Source organism: Oryza brachyantha, chromosome 8, assembly GCF_000231095.2.
Source record: "Oryza brachyantha chromosome 8, ObraRS2, whole genome shotgun sequence".
Classification (NCBI taxonomy): domain Eukaryota; kingdom Viridiplantae; phylum Streptophyta; class Magnoliopsida; order Poales; family Poaceae; genus Oryza; species Oryza brachyantha.
In genome coordinates this window covers 5,957,922-5,979,261 of record NC_023170.2, presented here as the reverse complement: position 1 = coordinate 5,979,261, position 21,340 = coordinate 5,957,922, and the positions used below count along the sequence as shown (strand labels likewise).

At 39.7% G+C, this 21,340-nt stretch overlaps 1 protein-coding gene across 1 annotated transcript; it reads right to left on the bottom strand.

Moving 5' to 3' along the window:
- Positions 1 to 9,180: 9,180 nt before the first annotated feature.
- On the bottom strand, positions 9,181 to 16,035 carry LOC121055148 (putative receptor-like protein kinase At1g80870). The gene is made up of 2 exons (XM_040526749.1): positions 15,962 to 16,035; positions 9,181 to 11,535 (listed from the first exon to the last, which is right to left on the bottom strand). The coding sequence occupies exons 1-2, from the start codon at positions 16,033 to 16,035 to the stop codon at positions 9,591 to 9,593; spliced, it is 2,019 nt and encodes a 672-aa protein (XP_040382683.1). The 3' UTR covers positions 9,181 to 9,590.
- Positions 16,036 to 21,340: the final 5,305 nt, after the last annotated feature.

Below are 21,340 nucleotides of genomic sequence, written 5' to 3'. Positions count from 1 at the left end.
ACTGAATTAAATGAACAAAATTCGGTCTTTCAACACCCGAGACCGAATTTCTTGGTCTCAGTCCTAATCCTTTCGGTTTAGTTTTTTTTTTCTATCCATCCACGTGTGGCGGCTTGATTCATCAGGTGTTAGCTTTTTCTTAAATGGCCTTATTAGACGAATCACCTACAAAATAGGATTATTTTATAGGTCTCACCGTAAAACTCATTGTTTTAACCGTTTAATGGAGTCATGTGTACAAATAATCCTATTCTTACACATGGCCCTCATAATAGAAACTATAGTCTGAATACCCATGCTTTGCTAAAGAAAAATATATTAATTGCCTAAAATAAATAAAACTATTTTCCCATGAATATGACATACATCTTTTTATAGAAAATATTCACCTTAGTTTGATTTTGTATCTAGCCATCTAGATTTAATTGTTTTTTAATATTAATAAGTTCAATAGATAATTTCAAAAATTTATGGTGATGATAGATAAGGTAACAGACGCGCTGCCACTATCATAGTCTTAGTATAGATAAGTGGTCCGAGAACGGAGACCGTGTTAATTTTTATAGGCATGTTTTTTCTAGACGGACATTAAAAATAAAGGGTGTAAGTTTTTATAGTGGTATATTCACTATTTTTTTTAAGTACAAGACACGATCTACGTAGAAAAAAGGCGCATGCGAGCCTTGTCCTTTCAAGAAAAGAGGTCGTTTAGATTGGGCTAAACTTTTTAGCTCCATATCACATCGGATGTTTGGACACTAATTTGAAATATTAAACATAGATTAATAAAAAACTAATTTCATAAATGAGAGCGAGAGCTAATCCACGAGACAAATTTTTTAAGCCTAATTAATCCATAATTAGCAAATATTTACTATAGCATCATATAGGCTAATTATGGATTAATTAGGCTCATTAGATTCGTCTCGTGAATTAGTCCAGGATCATGGATGTGTTTCATTAATAATCTACGATTTATTATTTATAATAAGTGTCTAAACATTTAGGACTGAAAATAAGTCTATAGAAACAAATACCCCGCGCTGACACTGTTATGAAAAGACGTACTTGAGCTGCGCCGCACATGGCCATTTTATTAATAATAATCTAGGTTTGCTAAATATTTGTCTGGTCGCCTTTTCAGACTCCAAACACGGTGCGAATTTGCTGCCTCTCCAGGTTCCAGGTAACATGCCCAACATGGTAACATCCATATTTGTTTTATGTGTTTCTAATCAAGATCTAAAGACTTATTAAGCCTCTTGGCCCTAATTATTCGTAAAATTAGGAAAATCGGTGAAAAAGAAACTATTGATACATCGAAGAGTATCGTGGTATATATATGTATGCAAGAATGCACATTTAACTTGAGATGAACATATATTAGTGTAATTCACCGGAGATTTTCTTCCTTTTACCCAAACAAATACTACTCTTTGTCTCAAAACAAACTGCAAACCTATAATTCAAATTTTATTCTAAACTAAGTCCAAAACTCTCATACTACTACGTATTCCTTTAATCATTTAATCGACTCTACCTATCGTTCCACTCGTAACCACACCTCATTTAATCGACAACATGTATGTATTTTTCTCTCATGTTAATTTGTCATTTTTACTATAGAATAATTGTGTTTTTTGGCATTGTTTTGAAGCCTAAATATCAATTTGACCATATTTTCTCAACTTTGCTCATTTGACCCTGAGATAACCCCGTTCCGTGAAGTCAACTTAACAATGTTAAATTCAAGGCCAAAAAACCATTTATACTTTTACTTATTTGGCAATACTTTCTTAAAGTTTTGTTTGTGCCAAGATTTGAACTAAATTTATCAAGGTTCAATCAAAATTTTGTCAAATTTGTTAAATAAACAGAATTTTAAATAATGTACAAATAGGTGAAGGCACATGTGACATTTTGGTCCTGATTTTAGCACCGTTAACATGACTTCAGTGAATAGGGTCAGACGATAGTTTTATTTTTGAAACGCGAGATTACATGAGTACAGTTATTTTTGGGAGAAAAATAAGCACAGTTGAGAAAACAAGATCAGACTGATAGTTAGACTTTAAAATAGGATAAAAAAAAACACAATTGCCCCTTTACTATTTGGTCGTAGTATTTGTTTGGGACGAATGAAGAGACTTCTCCAGCAGGCACGACACCATGCTTGTTGTGATATGTAGCTCTACCCCACATGCTCTGCCATGTGGACTACTGCAGTGTCGATGCATCGAAACAACACATGAAACAAAACGAAATGGGTTTCCTGTTCTGAACCCATTACGCTTTTCTTGACACAAATCTTTGTCCATTTTGCTGCCCTCGATTTGTTTTTATACGGGGGAAAAAAAACAAAGAACACATGTGGTCTGCCACCATTGATGGCTTTGCTAATTTTGTCCATTATGACACACTAGGGACAGCTAATTAAAAATGGCCATGTACATCTTGTTTAATTTACACAGAAACCGTAAGTTATATTTGTACTATTGCAAATCTTTAGTTTGCAGGGCTTTAGTTCGATTTACTCGCTAGGTATTCTAAACTCTTCAAAGCCGGTTAAATTAGCACTTTCAACCTAGCTAATTCAAAATGAATTTCATTCTATATGACACACACACGTTTTAATTTATGAGACAAGAAAAATAGGAACGAACAACTGGCTTTTAGAGCTGCTCCGGAACGTAGGAAATTCACATGGATTTTTTTTTCACGATTTTGATCACCGGAAACAAATGATTCTATTTTCAGATAAAACAGAAGAATTCATACAGTTTGGTGATCAAACTTGTGCAATAATAAACAACAGCACAATACGTATAGCCAGAGAGACCCTTGGAGGCTCCAACTGCAGCAAGTCAAAGCCCGTGGAGATCGATGAACAGAATGGCCGTGTTCATGCGCTGGCTGGCTGAGGGTCACCACATGTCTCACATATCTTAATCCAACTATAGCTGGAAAAATTAATAATGTTTTCTTCCACTAACTAATGCATTCCCCCATGCTGTCCTGCACCAAATCCAGGCATATCTGCGACAGACATTATCAAGCTAGCTAGAGGGAGTTAGCACTATCGCATGAATGAGCTCTTAATTATGGGACCCATGGCACCAATATGTTCCCCTTCCGTCCTCATTTACTTGTTGCTATTTGTTACAATTGACCATCAATGCTTCTGCTCTAACCAGTGATGTGTTTTAAATGGTTAATCATTTTTTAAAGAAAGCTGTATATATGTTTGTAACTATGACACATCACATGTTGCTAAGTAGTGAGAACCGCGAAACTTCTCTATAATAAAATAGAAAACATTAGGTTCGCAATATATTATATCGGCCGTATATATGTGGGCACTATTCTAAACTTGTACTTGACTTCAATCTTAACTGCGATTGACATTTATGATGATTTATATACATATTAACACTTTTTGAAAACTTGCAAAAATTAAACAATTAATGGATAGATGGAGTGATGTATTTTTAGGTACTTGCTTCGATTGAGTGCTAATAAACTTAGCTCTATTATGAAGAATATATAAACTAAATTATAGCTAGACAATCAACGAAAAGATAGTACCCTTATAAAAATTTGTTATGCTGGAAATATATGGATGCGTAATAATTTGAATTGGGTGATTAAACTTCTCAATCTAACTTCTATTATCTTTATGTAACCAATGGTCTAAAAATGCAATGAGTTGCTGTTGACATTAAAAGTTGACCTGATGACGTATCACACACGAAGGCCCGAGAGTCACTTCTTAGAACGCTCCAGTGTAAGACCTAAATTTTTAGAATACGCGGACATGCCAGACAGTTTGATCCTACAACTGACAAAATAAATAGTAAAACAAGCCGATCGGCTATCGAGCCAATAGGTAACAAATAACTCAGCCGATCAGACGTTGATGTAGCAGAATCTAGCCGATAGGCTGAACAATCGGCTGTTAAAAGCTTGAATCGGCTGAGAATACGATACGTATAAACTTAAATAGTTAAATAAACAATGAATTATTTGTTACGATCGGCTAAAACCAACTAACATATAAACCTCGTAAGCCGATGCAGCACAAAATAATTACCGATCTAAGTAATCCCGTCGATTGGTGTAAAAATAATGCAGTAAGTCAATCGACTATACTATTGATGTAAATATAATGAACATGTAGATCGGCAAACATCATTGGCTATAAGTGACTTACAAACGATCAAGATCTATAAAATATATAGCCTGGATTACTAGGAATAATCGTAGAAGATCGGACCAAACCAAGACAGTTCAAGATCACATCTAGCAATATTAGGATAGATACTAAACAAATCTAGATTGCTATCAAACCGATGAACCGATGATTTATAACGTATTGGCTAGTACTCTGATAAAACGATGAACAATATACGCCGATATGATATAAACTATTTGATATATGCAATCTAATAAATCGAACCGAACCGAGATAATATGAGATTGAAGATATCAAATAGAAAATATCAAATTGACGTAAATCACCCAAAGTGGTCGACCAAATCAACCCAAGATACATGAGTAACTCAAGCTAAAACTGATACAATAACTAGCAATCGCGCAACCAAATTAGAAGATCCGACTAAACCGACATAGTTCTAATCTAGCCGATACGATTACCTTGGCCAGTGGAACATAGAACTTACCCCTTCACCGGAGATCGAATCGATGCAGCCCCGCATCGGGTGCCAAGTTTTGTCGGTGATGAAACCTCGGTGAGGAGGGTGGCGATGCGCCGAAAGTAATTGATCTATATTATGAGAAGTAGATCATTTACAATGACCTCAAGTGCACATATTTATACCCATGGGCGGATACGAGTCTATATCAGACACACCACACGATTCCTAATAGATAAAGGCAATAACAAACTCTATGTCTAATATAATATATATTTTCTAATAAATAAAAAGAAATAACAAGTCTCAATCAGACTCTAACTTACTTGGAGATAAAGTAAAAATTCTAAACTAATTCTAACTAACAGATAAAATTACGCCGTCATGTCTTGGTCTTCACGATTCCTTCTTGAATTCGGAGTCTTCCAGATAAGATTTTCATATGCCGATTACGTCTTTCCTTAACCGAATCCAATAAGGTAATTTTTCAAATTTTGGTGTTAACAGGTGGCTTGGTGTATATCTTGTTTTATAGGAGTTAAATAACTTTTGAAGTATATAGAAAACATAGATATGTCATATTTCGAAGTATATAAAAATATTTTGCCCGAAAAACAACGATCTAAGCTAAAAGTGAACATTATTTAAGGATAATTATTTGAGACCAGTGAGAGTATATCCGAAGTAAAAACAACCTGTCTCTAGCTAATGTTGTTAAGGAAGAATAAATGTTCTTATTAAGGTAAAGAAAAATAACGTGAGAATTCCTCGAGTCAATTCAATGACCTGAATGGCGCATAAGGCGGCTATCATGTTTAAAAGGAAATTAAGTGATGTAGTGACGTACGCGGGAGAGACTTAACAAGAAAAACAAATCCAATGGAATTACGGCTCTTAGATCAAGGTGGTCTTTTGATGTTTGGAGAAAAAACGAAACGATATATTTGTAAATAAAAAATAATTTATGTATAAAACTTTTATAATTAAAGTGTTATTAGCAATCAAAAATCAAAGTCTAAAAATTAAAGCAATTAAAAAACCTTAAAATCGAATTAAGGGTTAAAAATTTAAATTTTGGCTTATAGACATAAACAGAAGGAAAAAGATAGGACTGCAATTTGTTGACAGATGCTTTGATAAGGAAAGGAGACTACTGAGTATGTGAATACTGAATTTTCTTTTCTTCAAAGTATGCCAAAAATATGGCTTTCATGGTAATAGTAGTAAACTATTGCTAGTAGAAATTAGAAACGTTATCTCTCGATATAACTACTGCATTCGTACTCCATTTGGAGGAGCTCTCTAATTTGTCCCATAATTTTTATTTCCACCAAATGCCCTAGATTCCCATCAGTTCGTTACTCCCAATCTTAAGCTCTCTAAACAAGGCATTAATATTTACCTGATCTCCAAATAAAATTTTGGGTACAACTTATATTATAAATCATATAATAATTTCATAACATAATAAAATTACTGTCTATTTTTATTTAATTGACGTTATATAATATTTTTCTTCATAATAAATCTAAATTTCATTCTCTCTAAAAACATTTATTCTTTATTTTGTGTGCAATCCAAACTTTTAAAGAGATACAAATTGATGAAGTTATACTAATACATCTGACCTAGTACATGCAGTTTTGTTTAGGTTTCAGTTTCTTAGGATGTGTGAAAGTTCGGTTGTCACTAAGGAAACTAGTGGCTGGCTTTTGTCAGCTGGTCTAGTGGATGGCAGCAGAATGCTTTACTCTGCAATTTTTTCCCCTCTGCATAAGTTAGCACAAAAATACCCCTAAATATTATTTCATCTTATTGCAATACAAAAACCCGAAAAACATGCAATAGCACTTATTCTTCAGTATCCATCCTTTAACAAAGGGTAGCATACCCACCAAGATACAGTATCTTTTTTGAAAGAGGCAAAAACTTTGGCATATTTCATCATTGATAGACAAGAAAAGCCAACACAAACCTAAGGAAGGGTAAACACCATTCAAAGTTAATTTTCAGGTCTAGAATTGCATTAAAGAAACTTTTTGACCTGAAAGGCTCTTTATTATCTTTAATGACTTCCTAGGAAGGTAGGATCCAAAATGTGACATAAGAAGAGTTTTATATACAAGCTAATGACCAAAAAGGTTTTTTTTCTATCACTGGCTCACAGCTCAAACATTTCTTGGCATGGTAGATCAGGGACCATGTAAGTATGCAACCTTTTCCTTCTTTTCATGGCCTGCAAATAAAATTGACTGCAAAAAGAACTTTTCAGCCTTACAGGTCAACTTGGTTCATCATGAAAAAAGCCAGGTCATGTACTCCTTTGTCTTTTAACAAAAATTGACCATTCTATTTGTCCAGTTAGATTGTCCTAGAAGAACTGAACAGTACACACAATGCTCAAGACGGTGAAAACAGTGTTTCCTGAGTCCTGACAGAGATTTTGTACTAGGCTACTAGCTAGTAAATAAGCATCGAACCTCAGAATTGCAGAACAAGTTCTGTGCTATTCTCATTGGATATCATATAACCATGAGGATTCTTCAGTTAAAACAACCCAACAGGTCAGTTACACGAAGACAGACATCAACTTGAAGAGATAATGATGTCTTAAGGCAAATCATGCACTAAAATCATTGACTATTAGTAGCAAAGGATTGTTGCCTTGCCAAACTGAAGGTACAAATATACAATTGAATCTGTCTAGTGCAGGGACATCCTCACACCCTAATCAAACAAATGGAGGCCATTAACTAAAGGAAATGGACAGCACTGGGAGCTGGAAAGGTCATGTGGGCAGTGAGGAATGGTAGGGGCATTGGCAGTGGGAGTGCCACAGCAAGACACTCACACTGTGGCTGCACTTTGAGTGCAAAAACCCACACAACTCACCACACACCAGTCACCAAGGAGGCAGAAACAAAGGAGGCTGCTGCTGGATGCTGATTTGAGGGTCATCTGGATGGAGGATGGTATTGGAAGGCAAAATGGCACTTTTGGACCATCCCACTGAATGGAATTTTTGTGGGAGCTATGAAAGTCTCAGGAAGGAATGAACCATGAAAGAAGTCCTCAAAAGGCGCGGAGCGACAAAGCGTATACATGAATTTTGTTCGTACCAACCGAGGTGGGTTCAGAGGAATATAAATGAAGAATACGCGTAATTTTCATATTACCTCTATTCCACGGTATAAAACTTTTTGGCATTATCTATATTTATTTATGTGCAAATAAACCTATACACATATATAAAATATATACGACATGTATAAATGTAGACAAACCTAAAAAGTTTTATAATATAAAACGGATGAAATACAAAGGAGAAAAGAGAATTGTTGTTCTAATTTTGGCTTGAAATTCTACATGGAGTGCTCTTTTTTTTTTTTTTTTTGCCTTTCCTTCTTCAAAGAACAAGGGAACAGAGTTGTTAACCAAGAAGATTACGTCACTTCGCCAGGAATAGTTTTCACACGTGTACAAAGTAATTTGAACTGAATAATTTTTTTGGGTGATAGTTATCTCCCCGAGGAAAAATAAGCAAAAACCATTAGACCATCCTCAATATAAGTTTTATAAACATGATTATCTAGAGTGATATGTTATCTAAAGAGTTTGAAACTAGGATGAAACACCCCTCTCTCAATGCATTGTTTTATCTATTGTTGTTTCCTAGGTTATATGTAAGACATAAACTGTCTAGGAGTAACAGTACATAGAAGGTTTCATCCCCATAAAACTCATTTCATCTCTCTTCATTAATATTTTGCTACACTATCAAAAATACCCACATGACACTCTATTTATTGCCCATAAAACACCCGTTAAGATTGGCCTTACGAGGGAAAGGTAAAACAAGAAAACACCAACCATGTGTGATGGGGGTGGTTGGTGAAAATGTTGACTGACACAAGCCCACGAGATGGTAACCATGGATGCCTGACAAAATGAGCTTGTTGAAACTTCTAGCATGAATAGTCACAATTTTGATCATTATGAAACTTCTAGCAAATGAAAGTACCCTGATTTTGAAACTGACAGACTGGCCTCTTATTGTAACAGAAACTCCATTTGCTGCAGCAAAATAGATTGAGAATAATACAAAAAAAAATGCCAGGATGGGCTGTAACCTAATATTTATGAACATAAAACTGTTTATCCAGTAGATAATTTTGGTATTTTAATTTTGTCGAACGGGAAAGCAATCCAAACCTTTTTTTTTTTTTGAGTTCAAACCTTTGGTTTTGAATGGTTTTGATGTACGAAGAGTTGACTTCCATGCTACAAATCATTATTGGTAATTATTTTTTTCTGAAGATTGATAGAGACGCATCATGTTTGACCTAAATGTTTGGTGTCTTCACACAAGGAGTACGCAATCGTTCTTCCTTTTCTATGCAATTTGGATGTAGCACTGAAAAATATCTGATCAACTGATTGCTCACTACCTTGTTCATTTGTTCTTCTCCAACTTCCATAGAGACCAAGGTTCATTTATTAAGAGAGAAAAACCAATTATATCCCCAAGTATGTTAATGATCCTTGCAAGCAAGATACATCAATAAATTGACAGGCAAAGAATTCCATGATAAGATAGATTTGGACCTCCCATGTACAAACATAACAATCAACAAAAATACTAGTACAACTTTGCCAAGTCTGCTGAAAACGACAATAAATCAGCAACTAAATCCTAAAAACCTATTGCTAAATTTTTGCAAGATTTAAAGACCAATTGTTAGGATTGACACCCAAAGAATTCATTGCTAAATTAGGGAAAGAATAATAGCTGCTATTGCTATGTACAAAAAACAATAGAAGATTAGCCAAATTCGACAAATTATGTCAAATTTCAACCTAGATCACAAGCATGGGTATGACAACTTGGAAATTGATCCCCAAAGATCAATTTTTTTTTCAAAGAGCAAAGGTACCAAATCACTCGGTGGCGTCGGGCGGCTGCGCGCGACGCGACGACCGCGGGAACGGCCGGACGCGCGGCGACGGCGAGTAATCCACCGGCGCGGGCGGGAGCTCCATCTCGCCGGCGAGGATCTTGACAATGTCCGTGCTGTCCGGCCGGTGCTCCGGCTGCCGCTGCAAGCAGAGGAGCGCGAGCTGCACGCAGAGCGTGGCCTGGTCCTTCTCGTAGCCGCCGTCCAGCCTCTCGTCCATGAGCTCGAGCAAGTTGCCGGCGCGCGCGAGCTGCCGGCACCAGCTCACCAGGTTGGCCTTCTCCAGCTTCATCGGTGACGAGAGGATGTGCAGCGGCCGCCGGCCGGACAGGATGACCAGGACGAGCACGCCGAAGCTGTAGATGTCGGCCTTCTCGAGCAGGTCGACGCCGTGATCGTACGGCCCGCCGCCGCACTCCGGCGCGACGTAGCAGACCGTGCCGCGCATGCTCGTCGTCGTGCTCAGGTCCCGGCTGAGGAAGTCGCCGCTGTTCATGTCGCTCCCCACGGAACGCCCGCGCCGCCGGCTCCGCTTCCGGTTCCTCCTGAAGCTGCTGCCGTCCAGACCGCTCGCCTCGACGTTGTTGCCGCCGTCGCCGTTGGCATTGCCGTTGCCCGTGTTCATGCTGATCGACCGGAGCCACGGCTTGCCTCCGCCGCCGCCGCGACGCTTGTCGAAGCTGCCACCCTTCTTGCTCATCTCCTCGAAGAACTCTTCCTTCCACCACTCCCTCATCTTGGTCGTCTCTGACTTCTTGTCGCCGGTGTTGCCCCCGCTGACGCTGTCGGCATTGGCGTTGCAGTCGGTTTCCTTCTTGTTCTCCGGCGAGGCTGCCACGGCGTGCTCGTCCGTGCCGGAGGGAGAGTTCTTATTGTTATCGTTGGTGTCGCCGTCGTTGTCGTCGGCCCAGTCCGGGTTCCTCGCCGGGCAGATTTGGCTGCCGATCCACTCGGCGACGTAGTCCCGGGAGTCGAGCTCGCCGCTACCGTCCTGCTTCCACCACCACTCCTTCCCCCACGCGGCAGCCGGGCCGGACTCGTCCTTAGCGTCGGGCTTGGCGCCGCCACCGGCAGCGGAGGCGGTAGAGAAGAGTTCCCCAGCCTCGCCGAGTTCTTGGCTCATGAAGTCATCCGCGCCGGCGCCGGAGGCGGCGATAGCGTCGGGAGTCTTGAAGCGCGCGAGGCCAAAATCGGCGAGCTTGGCGCGGAGGTCGCCGTCGAGGAGGACGTTGCTGGGCTTGAGGTCGCCGTGCACGACCGGCGGCTGGCACTCGCCGTGGAGGAACGCGAGCGCGCGCGCCACGTCGCGTATGACGGCGACCCGCTTCGGCCAGTCCAGGAACCTCCCATCGCGGGCGTCGCCGAAGAGCGCCGCCTGGAGCGAACCGTGCGGCAGGTACTCGAACACGAGGAGGAGCGGGTGGTCCGCGCCGCCGGAGCTGGAGTACCCGAGCAGCGAGACGAGCCGCGGCGACTCAGGCAGCGACGCGAGGAGGTGCAGCTCGTGCGGCGACGAGCACGTCTTCACAGCAGCCAGCGACCCATCGGGGAACGTGGCGAGGTACACCGGCGAGGCGGCGCCGCGGCCGAGGAGCCGGGACGGGTGGAACCCGCCCGTGGCACGGCGGAGCGCGCGGCGGGAGTAGCGGCGGAGCGGGCGCGCCGGAGCCGGCGGCGGCGAGAACGGGAGCGTGGGGCCTCGGAGAAGGCGGCGGCGGCGGCTCCGGAGGTGGAGCGCGACGAGGAGCAGGAGCAGGAAGAGCAGCACGGCTGTGGCGGCGGCGGCGGCGGAGGCGAGGAGGAGGAGGCGGTGGCGGTGGATCTTGGAGGGGAGGTGAGGAGGCGGCGGAGGCGGCAGTTGCTGGAGAAGGCGGGAAGGCATGGCAAGTGTGGTGCGGCGAACGTGGTGTGTGCGACCAGCCGACCAGCTGACTCGGAGCTTGGGTAGGCTATACTATAGTAGGCGGCCACCGCTGGATTATGGACTTCTTCTTGGGGAAAAGACGAAGGTAAGATGGGAGGTTGGTTTCTAAAGTCAAAATTTTGCAACCATTGGGCCTAATCTGAGTATCGAGCAACTCACGCAGATTTAATTATCTAGTGTATTATAATTTGGATGATAATACTACCTCGATGCATAAATGTTCGATGTCGTTGACTTTTTGATGCACGTTTGGCCATTCGTTTTATTTAAAAAATTTTAAAATTATTAATTATTTTATATCATTTCATTTATTGTTAAGTATATTTTTATGCATATATATAACTTTACATATTTAAAAAAATTGAATAAGACGAATGGTCAAACATATATAAAAAAATCAACGGCGTCAAACATTTAGGGACGAAGGGAGTATAAAATAGATTATTCTGTAATATAATTTGTCACTCTAATAGAATATTCATATTACATTATAAATATATATATTATTAATATTTTTTAACCCCACTCATGTTATTTTTACATTCTTTTAGTAAGATTGGATGTTAGAGATATAGAGTGGGGGAAGAGAAACTCTAAATATGAAGTTTCTCTTTTCAATACAGAGGATGCTTCATTTCTAGAAAATAGGATGAAGTATGTAGTAGAGTAACTTTTTTCCCACATACCTAATTTTCATAATGAAGCGTAAGATGCATAACTACTGTGAATGCTTTCAAGGGGCTTCTACTTCTTACAACCAAATGAGTAGGTTGTGACGAGATTCTTGCAAACAAGGAAATCCTTGATACATTTTTTCTTCACTCCGATAGTTAATTTTATTATACACATATGTAAGAGAGTTCATCTACGTTTATCATCAAAGCTTTAAACGTGGGGATGAGTCATAATCTGTCGAGAGAATATTATTTCTTTACTTGCATGTTATTCAAATAGTTACTAACTTAAAGAAAAATCTATGACATTATTAGATTGGCATTGGCAAGAATGTGTTTTCCTTTAATTGGATTTGCGCTTTCCAACTTAATGGTCCAATAGGTTTCCCTTCTACAATGGGCATATCCAAATAGATATTTTCATGAATTATTGATAAGAAAAAAGCAAATGAATAAATGTGGGGAAGCAAGAAAACGGAATCACATGCTAACGTGCAACATAGGAAAAAATAACAAAATAAGCTTAATATACAATATATAACTATATAAACATGCAAGTTTAGATTCCTCAACATCATGTATAACAAATTTAACATATCAAATTCTGAGAAGTATGCATATATTTAACAATTATATATCTATATTTTAACTTCAAAAGTTAAATTTGAATTTATATATTTGTAGATCATCACATGTCAATCCACATTGTTAACTTCTGCAAAAAAAAGATTTATAACTATTTAGATACCATGAAAAAAGAAACCTATCCGTAGGTTTATGATCTTTTCTTGTCAAATAAAAAAACATAAGTAGAATGGATATGCCTAAAATGTGAAATTCTGATATTATTTTCGGAAACGGTGTGAAGGGATGAATTTTCGCCATTGAAGCACATAGTTGAATTTCACGCTGTAAAGGAAGTTCAGGACATAAGATATCTACTCGTGTCAACATCTTTTTTCTCCTTGTGACTTCATTCCTTCTGTCATGGATGATACACTCATCACGCTATGCTCTGGAAGGCTGCGTCATCCTACACTTCACAAATAGGAGGTCCACTCAACCTACAACCGTAACGTAGGTACATAGGAACGATCCGCCGATCAAGAGGAATTCAACTGAATTACAAAGGACTAATTAGGACCAGTATGGTGTGTGCAAACGTTTGAATATTTTTTAGACAACAATTATAGATTATCATGTTATGGATATAGAGCCCATACCCCATAGATATGTACTTAACTTGGGAGGGTACTATCTAGCTAACATCTATCAAATCGTATAAGCAACGAAAGCTTATACAAAAGTCAAATATGGAAAAAGTACCCAAAAAAACAAATATAAAGTCTTGTTTGGTTACCAATAGACATGTTCATATAGTATTTATACTTTATCTAACTAATTCTACTTAGGCCGCGTTCGTTTCATAGATGGTAAGTTAACCTACCTGCACGAAAAATGAAGTGATAGATTACTACATGATTAATTAGTTATTAATTATTAAAACATACAATAAATTAATATGATTTTTAAAACAACTTTTCTATAGAAAATTTTTATAAAAAATACACCATTTAGTAGTTCGGGAAGCGTGCGTGCAAAAAACGAGACGGTAAGTTAACTTCCAGGGACAGGCTGAACGCGGCCTTTGACAAATGAGCAACTGTAGGTATAATACAAGACATCTAGAAGAGGTAACACGAATGAATAGGCTTTGAGGGACTAATAGACCCTAAGGGGTAATTAGGAGTCTGATAACATAATCTCATCAAATCCACATTGGAGAGACCCGATAATGCCCCGCCAATAAACATGTCCACACCAACATGTCGATAGAGTTCCAGACTAGATTATGGGTTTTCTTCATATATGTTATACTGAGGTAAGATTAGTATGAAAGAAATACCAGTTCAGACTAACGAGAGCAGGGTTGTTACTCACCGTTATAGGCCCAAACTTGTAAAAATTTTATTTTCATTGCTACGGTCTTACATATACCTTGGTATTGGTTGAACCCTAGGTCCTTAAATAAATACCGGAGCTAAATCTCTGTTTAACTACATACATAATTTGGCATTTCTTAGGAACTACGTTCACTGATCGATTATTTTATCAAATAGTTGTATTCACACAACTAAAGGCCAAAAATGTAATTGCTATTCTAGTATCTAAAGATATTAACATATCAAAATGTACAACAAATATTTTCTCTAGGGAAAAGACTGTCTGTTGGATAGAGACAATCTAATACCCTCACCATAAAAAAAAAGCTTCATTTTTAAGCTAATTTACATATACCTATACAAAGCTACAATGACTATAATCTCCGCTTTTTCAGACCCAATGAATATTTCCTATCCTTTTTCAAGTTCCAGTGTATTTGTCCTCTACTTACCATTTCAGTGTAATATTATCTCAAAACATGAAGTCTACGTGGGACAAATAACAAGAGCTAAACATAAAGTCCTTTTTACGAAAGAGGGAGTACTATAGAGAAACACCATACATGCATAACGAATTTCTTGTAACCCCCTAAGTTTTACTCGTTCTCTTGCATACCTCCAACTTTTGATTTCAATGTCTTCTTTACTCATTCCCTGAATCGACTATTAATTGAGCATTAAATAGTTATCAAAAAGTCTATTTACCCTTGCGCATACACGAGGAGCATATAATTTTTGGACTATATTGGAATAGTGTTGTATCAAAAAGTCTGGTTTTCTATATGAGATTATGTTTGGCATAAACTTTAATTTTTCAACCATGGGATATAAAATTTATTTATTAAAACAATATACAAGATTGTCTATATTGTTTGTCCCTCCATCCCATATTAAGAAACTTTTAACAACAAAGAACAAATTGTTGGTAGTTAAAAATGGCTTTTCGCAAAAGCCAAGAAAAACTATTTTTCTTTCCTTTTCCCTCAGTTTTTTGAACATGTTTTCCATAAAAAAAAGTTCTATAAGTTCATGATATCATATTTATAAAATACATCCCTATCTTTTGTTATTTGTTTATGCTTATAAGATAAATTTGAATTTTTAAACTTAAATTTAAAGTTAATTTTGAGGTTTTTTATCGTAGCCTATTTTTCAGCATTGGCTTGTAGATCGCTATGAACACATATATAAAAAAAATTATTCAAATTATTTTCACCAAAACATGACTGCAGTAGGTTCTCAACTTTATTCTAGCTAAATCCATTATTTACAGCTATCAAAATATTAGATATATAATCTCTTATCTAAGGGACCCAAATAAAGCAACCTTATATGTCACTAATTTAGGGCCACTTTAAATCACATGAATAAAAAAATAGAAGAATATAAAAAAATAGGATTCTGACAGGAATGTGAGCGTTAAACAGAGGATTGTAAAATAGAGAAAAAACATAGGAATGACCGTTTAATTGGACTATAGAAAAACACATGAATTTGAGTAGAGATAAAGACTCAAAGGATTTTTTTTGAGGTTTTACCTCTTGTTAACTTTCCTTAAAAAAAGACATTCCATAGGAATTTCATAAGATTTCCTAGAATTCATTTCTTTGAATGCAAGGACTTTATAGAAAAAATTCTACAGAAATAAAATCCTTTAAAATTCCCATGATTTTTTTTAATCAACGGGGCCTTAATCTGTCAACTCTGTAGGTTTCTTGCCGGTTGGAGTTGGGTCGAGGCAGTATGAAGTGTACGACAGAATCAATCAATTGATTGACAGGTGGAGATCCGCTTTGAAGCCATGGACCTATACATGAGAACTAAATTATCGGGGTCCCAGGTTTGAGTCTGAGACCCGGGGTCACCGGGGCACTGCGATATAGGCATCGGAGTATCTGATAATTAACACCGATAAAATTTTCGTGCATGCATCGTTCTTACCGGGCCTAAAATTAAATCAAAAGATTCTTAGATCGCAGCTTACACAACTTCATCGGTCTAAATAAATAAGAGATTTTAATGTTTCACCAATCATGTTAGTTATAAATCCAACCATAATAAAATAAATCATAATTATATATTTTTTACTAGAACGAATGGTCAAACGTATAACAAAAATTGAACAACATTATCCATTAAAATACGAAAGTAGCACTGGTTATCATATCTACCACTTCTTATTGAAACTTCCTCCCATCATACCCCTTTAAGATCCTCGTGTCTTAGTAACGACTCAGAGCAAGAGTAATAATGGAAAATGCTGTATGTACGAGGTCATTCGTACATACGGCTACGATAACAGCAGCCGTTGCCATTGTGCGCTCCTCGTTTTTCCGTCGCCGTTGCCGCATTTGCCGCTGTTTTGCCAATGCCCGCGCGCGTCCTTAGTGTGTACGTACGATCGTCGTGCGTACAGTCTCCCTCGTAACAATATAGCTCGTAAGTGGGTTGTGAGACTTAATTTTAAATTATTAATATAGTAGTTAGCTTTTTATTATTAATATATGATTCACTTATCATTCTTAGAGAGTTTCTTTGTTCTTGTACTTGAGGTGCCTATAAGTTTACTACCTGCTTCTTCTCTTTCTTCTCTCATCTCTCCTTCACTTAATTATTTAATTATTTAGTCGGTTTATAGCCCGTTATATACTTGCTCTCAGAGATATACTTTGTCATTTGTTACTATCCTCAATTTTTTTTTAAATAGAGAAAGATCTCTCATGTAAGTGAATGTACGACACTTTACACCTGAACTGACCGTGTGTGTACATTTGAACGTCTTCGATAAAGAGAGGAAATGAAGAAAGCGTCGATTGACCGATTTATTGACTCGGCAGCTAGCGACCACGAAAGCCGAGACGCAGGCAGGGGAATGAATAAAGTGGAGTACAGCTAGGCAGCAAGCCGGCAGGCAGGCAGGCAGGCAGGACGGCACACCGAAGACGCCCCCGTGAAGGCGTGAGGGAACCCATCCATCCATCCGTGCGTCGCGCTCTGCCCGCGCGCACGTGGATGCACGCTCACCGGTCCACGGAGAGATCCCCCCTCGCGTGTCGCCCGCGCGCGCGCGGCCGCATGGCGACACCGCTGGTGCCCGCCCCGGCGCATACATGCATGGCTCCAGGAGACCCGACGACGGCTGTTGCGCTGGCGCCGCGTGATGGCCTGTACTGCTGTGCGACTTCGCTTCTGTCGCAGGCCTTCCACGGATCATTGGTTTCTGCTAATGACAACTGGTATTTATCAGCTAATTCGTACCGAAATCATGTTGAGTTATTTTCTAAATTTATTTGTGCTCGTATAAAGCACACTTCGACGGAGCGGAGTGGAGACCCGTCATCAAGAGGCTTGTCATCATATATTATATATAAGGCCCGCGACAAAGCGCAGTTGCACAACAGTTTTGTCGCGGTTGCACAACAGTATAGGTCCTATTGGGCTGTGCATTCGTAGCCAGCGGGTTGGATTCTATGGTTTGGCCTTATATATATACTTTTTTAAGCCGTCGTTATAACTTCATCTCGATAAATGAACATATTTGCTGGCTAGCGCCTGTGGTTTTTTTCTCTCCTGCTTTAGGAGAGGTTTTCCACGTTAATCTTGTGTCTTATGATCTATTGTGTTTATCATTTATTTGTTCGTTTCCTAACAAATCCTACTCAAGTTATTTGTACTAAAAACATATTCGATGTTGAATATTAGGTAAATATCATGATTAACACAGCAAATGCTAGTACTCATGTGAAATTACTATTGATGAATAGATCATCTAATAATAGAAAATAATTATATCTAAAAAATAATAGAACTTAAACCGGTCGGATAAACATACTATTATAAGTCTAACTAGATAAACTTTATTCGGTTTGGATAATAAGTTCCTTAAGCATATATTACAGACTTAGCATCATACACAATGACAAGATTCTCTTGGTGTATATCCAATGCGTGTCCTTGAGGTCGTGGTCTCACCTGGGAACTATGTTCGGATTCCATGCATGGTGGAGGTTTTAGGAGTAACAATAGAAGTGGTAGAGTGGCTCATATAAACTATGTGTGGCTAGGACAAAAATGCAATGGTCCAACTGAAAAGTCAGTGAGAGAGAGCATAGTGCCTCAAGAACTTTATGTGGGAGGGTGATTGATCAGTGGACGATTCTATTGCTAACATATGTGATGAGAATTTGGGGGAGCCGCCCTCATCGAGGATGACTTGATGGCCAAATCGAACGATAGAACACCGTCTTGTAATCTAGGGAACACGGTCGTGAGGTCATGTAGGAAAATGGCTACCTTGTAGAGGGCTTGGGCTTGGCTGTTGTAGGGACTGGCAAGAACTTGGCTGAAGACAAACTGCCCTTGAGCTAATTTGTAGACCTAAGCTTAACTGCCATCATCCTCATCAACTTTAATTATCCGTGGAGGTGTCGATTACTGAAGTTGGATGGCGCAGAAAGAATCTAGTTCACAAAGTACAAAGGCGACAATGAATGGAGTTGGGAAAGTGATGCAGATGACACCGATAGGAGAAGCATCATTAACCTACCGGTTTCATCGATTTCGTCGATGGAGATTAGAGAGAAAAAACTATGCAGTGATTGGGAAGAACCCGAGTGAGGGAAAATAAAGAAGAGATTAGGTAGCATACATGTTGGCCCAAGATTGTGGATATAATTATGTTAATGGTTCTAGTGGTTTTATTGAACATTTTTTTAAAAGAAAGCTATTTTACTTGATTTATGGGCTAATATGAAAAATACAAAGGATTGGAGCTGCAAAATATTTGTAGGATCCCGTTAAGTCCTGGTGTATTGTAGAGTTTATATATGGTGTCGCCTTCTTTTTCCAAACCACACCTTGAGACTACTGCTTATTCTTTCTAAAGACATGCACAGTGCGGTGAGCTACCGAGTGGCTTCAGTTCTCCACCAACATCATACATCCATCTGTTGGAGGCGTGCCATCGCAGAGCCGCTCGTGGTCTGCAGAGGGCACATGAGCCTCATAGGGCGATGCCGCTCGTGATCAAGGCTAGGACATATGCGGTGCGTTGAGAAACGATGTCGTCCGCATGCGGTCCCCTTCCTACCTTTTCTGCCGCGACCCTCTAGAGGGGAAGGCAGTGGAGGGCATCACAATGGGTTGCGTGGGGACGACGACGAAGGGTGGAACAATAGGCTGGGCTAGAAGGGATGACGACGAAAGAAGGTGCGATAGGCTCGATTCGTTGATGGCCGAGCTTGATTCGCCTATGTCAGGGCTCAATTTTCCACATAGGCTTGATTTGGTGATGCCCGAGCTCAATCTGCCAATGCTAGTGCTTGATCTGCCGTTGCTCAGGGTTGATCTGGTAAATTGTTAGCTACTCGTCGGCCGTCGCAACTAGAGAGAGGGGGACACCGAAGGGGGCAAAGGGGCGTAGAGACACCATTGTCGAGGTCGCCATCGGTGGAGCATGATGAGAGGGAGCGGCGTCGGTGGAGAGTTATGGGAGAGGGGTGTCGGTGGAAGGGGTGGAAAAAACGCCCAATTAATGGTTGAAATGAGAAGTTTTTATAGGTCCCATTTAAAAGTAGTCTGCATCATAGTAAGAGTCTCTCTAGAGTATAGTTTTATCTACGTGGCATTCTGATGAGAGTTATCTCTACGGTACATGCCCTAATTTGCCTAAAGAGAAGGGGATAGACTGGCGCCATCGATGGCTGACAAGCAACACACTAACGTACGCTCGCGTGCAGTATCCCTGGCTGAAGGCATGAACCATCCATCCGTGGCGCGCTGCGTGCTTGCGGCGCCGTGGATGCACGGGAGTCACGCGCACACCGCTGCTGCTGCAGCAGTGCGTTACGCGCGGCTGGTTATTCTGGGCACCCGGGTAATTGTGTTGTGTTGTGTTGGCCTCGTTCGTCGGTCGCGCGCGGTCCGCGGAGAGCTAGATCTCCTCGCGTTGCGTTGCGTCGCGGCGCGCGCGGGGGGCCGGCCGCATGGCGACGAGACGACGACGACGTTGGTGCCGCCTGCATATGCGGCTCCAGGAAGACCCCGACGGCTGTCGCGCTGGCGCCGCGCGCATGCCGGCCTGTACACTGTACGACTTCGCGCTTTGCCCCAGGGCTAAGCTTTCACGGGCCTGGGTTGATCGATCCCGGTGATCACATGGTACCTATATATCTTTCACGGCTAGGTTCGTAAGCCAATTAGAGCAAGTATAATAGCAGGCTATAAGCGGGTTAAATATTTTTTGGAGGAGACAGGGATGAGAGAGAGTGTAATCAGCCTGTAAGCTTATAGCCAGTTCAAGCACAAGAACCAAAAAACTCGGTAAGAGTGACATGTGAGTCATGCATTAATAATGAAGAGCTAACTAGGATGGACATGGACTAAAGCTAGCTATAAAAAATCTTATAGACAGCTTGTTAGCTATATTATTAGCCTTACTCTTATTCATATCCAAAGTCTACACGAGCTGGCTAATTTTGTCGGAAACGCAATAATGCGTATAATAATATATGTGTTTCCTCATGATTTAAAATCTGATTCTCCTTTCCTTTCGAACTATTGGGTGTATTTTTCTTTGTGAGAACAAATGTTTGATTAAATATTAATCTATTAATATATCAATTCTATAATCATATAAAAATACATTTATATACCACGCAAATTAAACATATAAAACTATAGCCTAATGAAGTAATAATCGGTCAAATAACACGAAACAAAATACGTCCTATTTATATAGCTGACACTTTCCCTAGTTCCCAAAAACTTTTCCTAAAAACATCACATCGAATCTTTGTACATCTAAATGAAGCATTAAATATACATGAGCATTAAAACTAATTACACAATTATGAGGAAAATCGTAAAACGAATCTTTTGAGTTTAATTAATTTGTTTTTTCATTTGTGTCGGAAATCCCCTTTCGACATCCGGTCAAACGTTCAACGTGATATTTTTGCCAAAATTTTTTGGCAACTAAACAAGACCTTAACTGCTATATGAATTAACGTTTCTTTTTTTATAGGGATCAGGCAAAGCGATGATCTTTAACCTTTTAATATGCAGCATGCAGTACAGCATGCATCGTTTTGGTGGGGGCTATCCACGGGATCCCCTAATAATTTGCCTGACGGGAAGGGGACACGCTGAGGGAAACAAAGCCTGACAGACAGGCTACACCAACGCCCGCCCC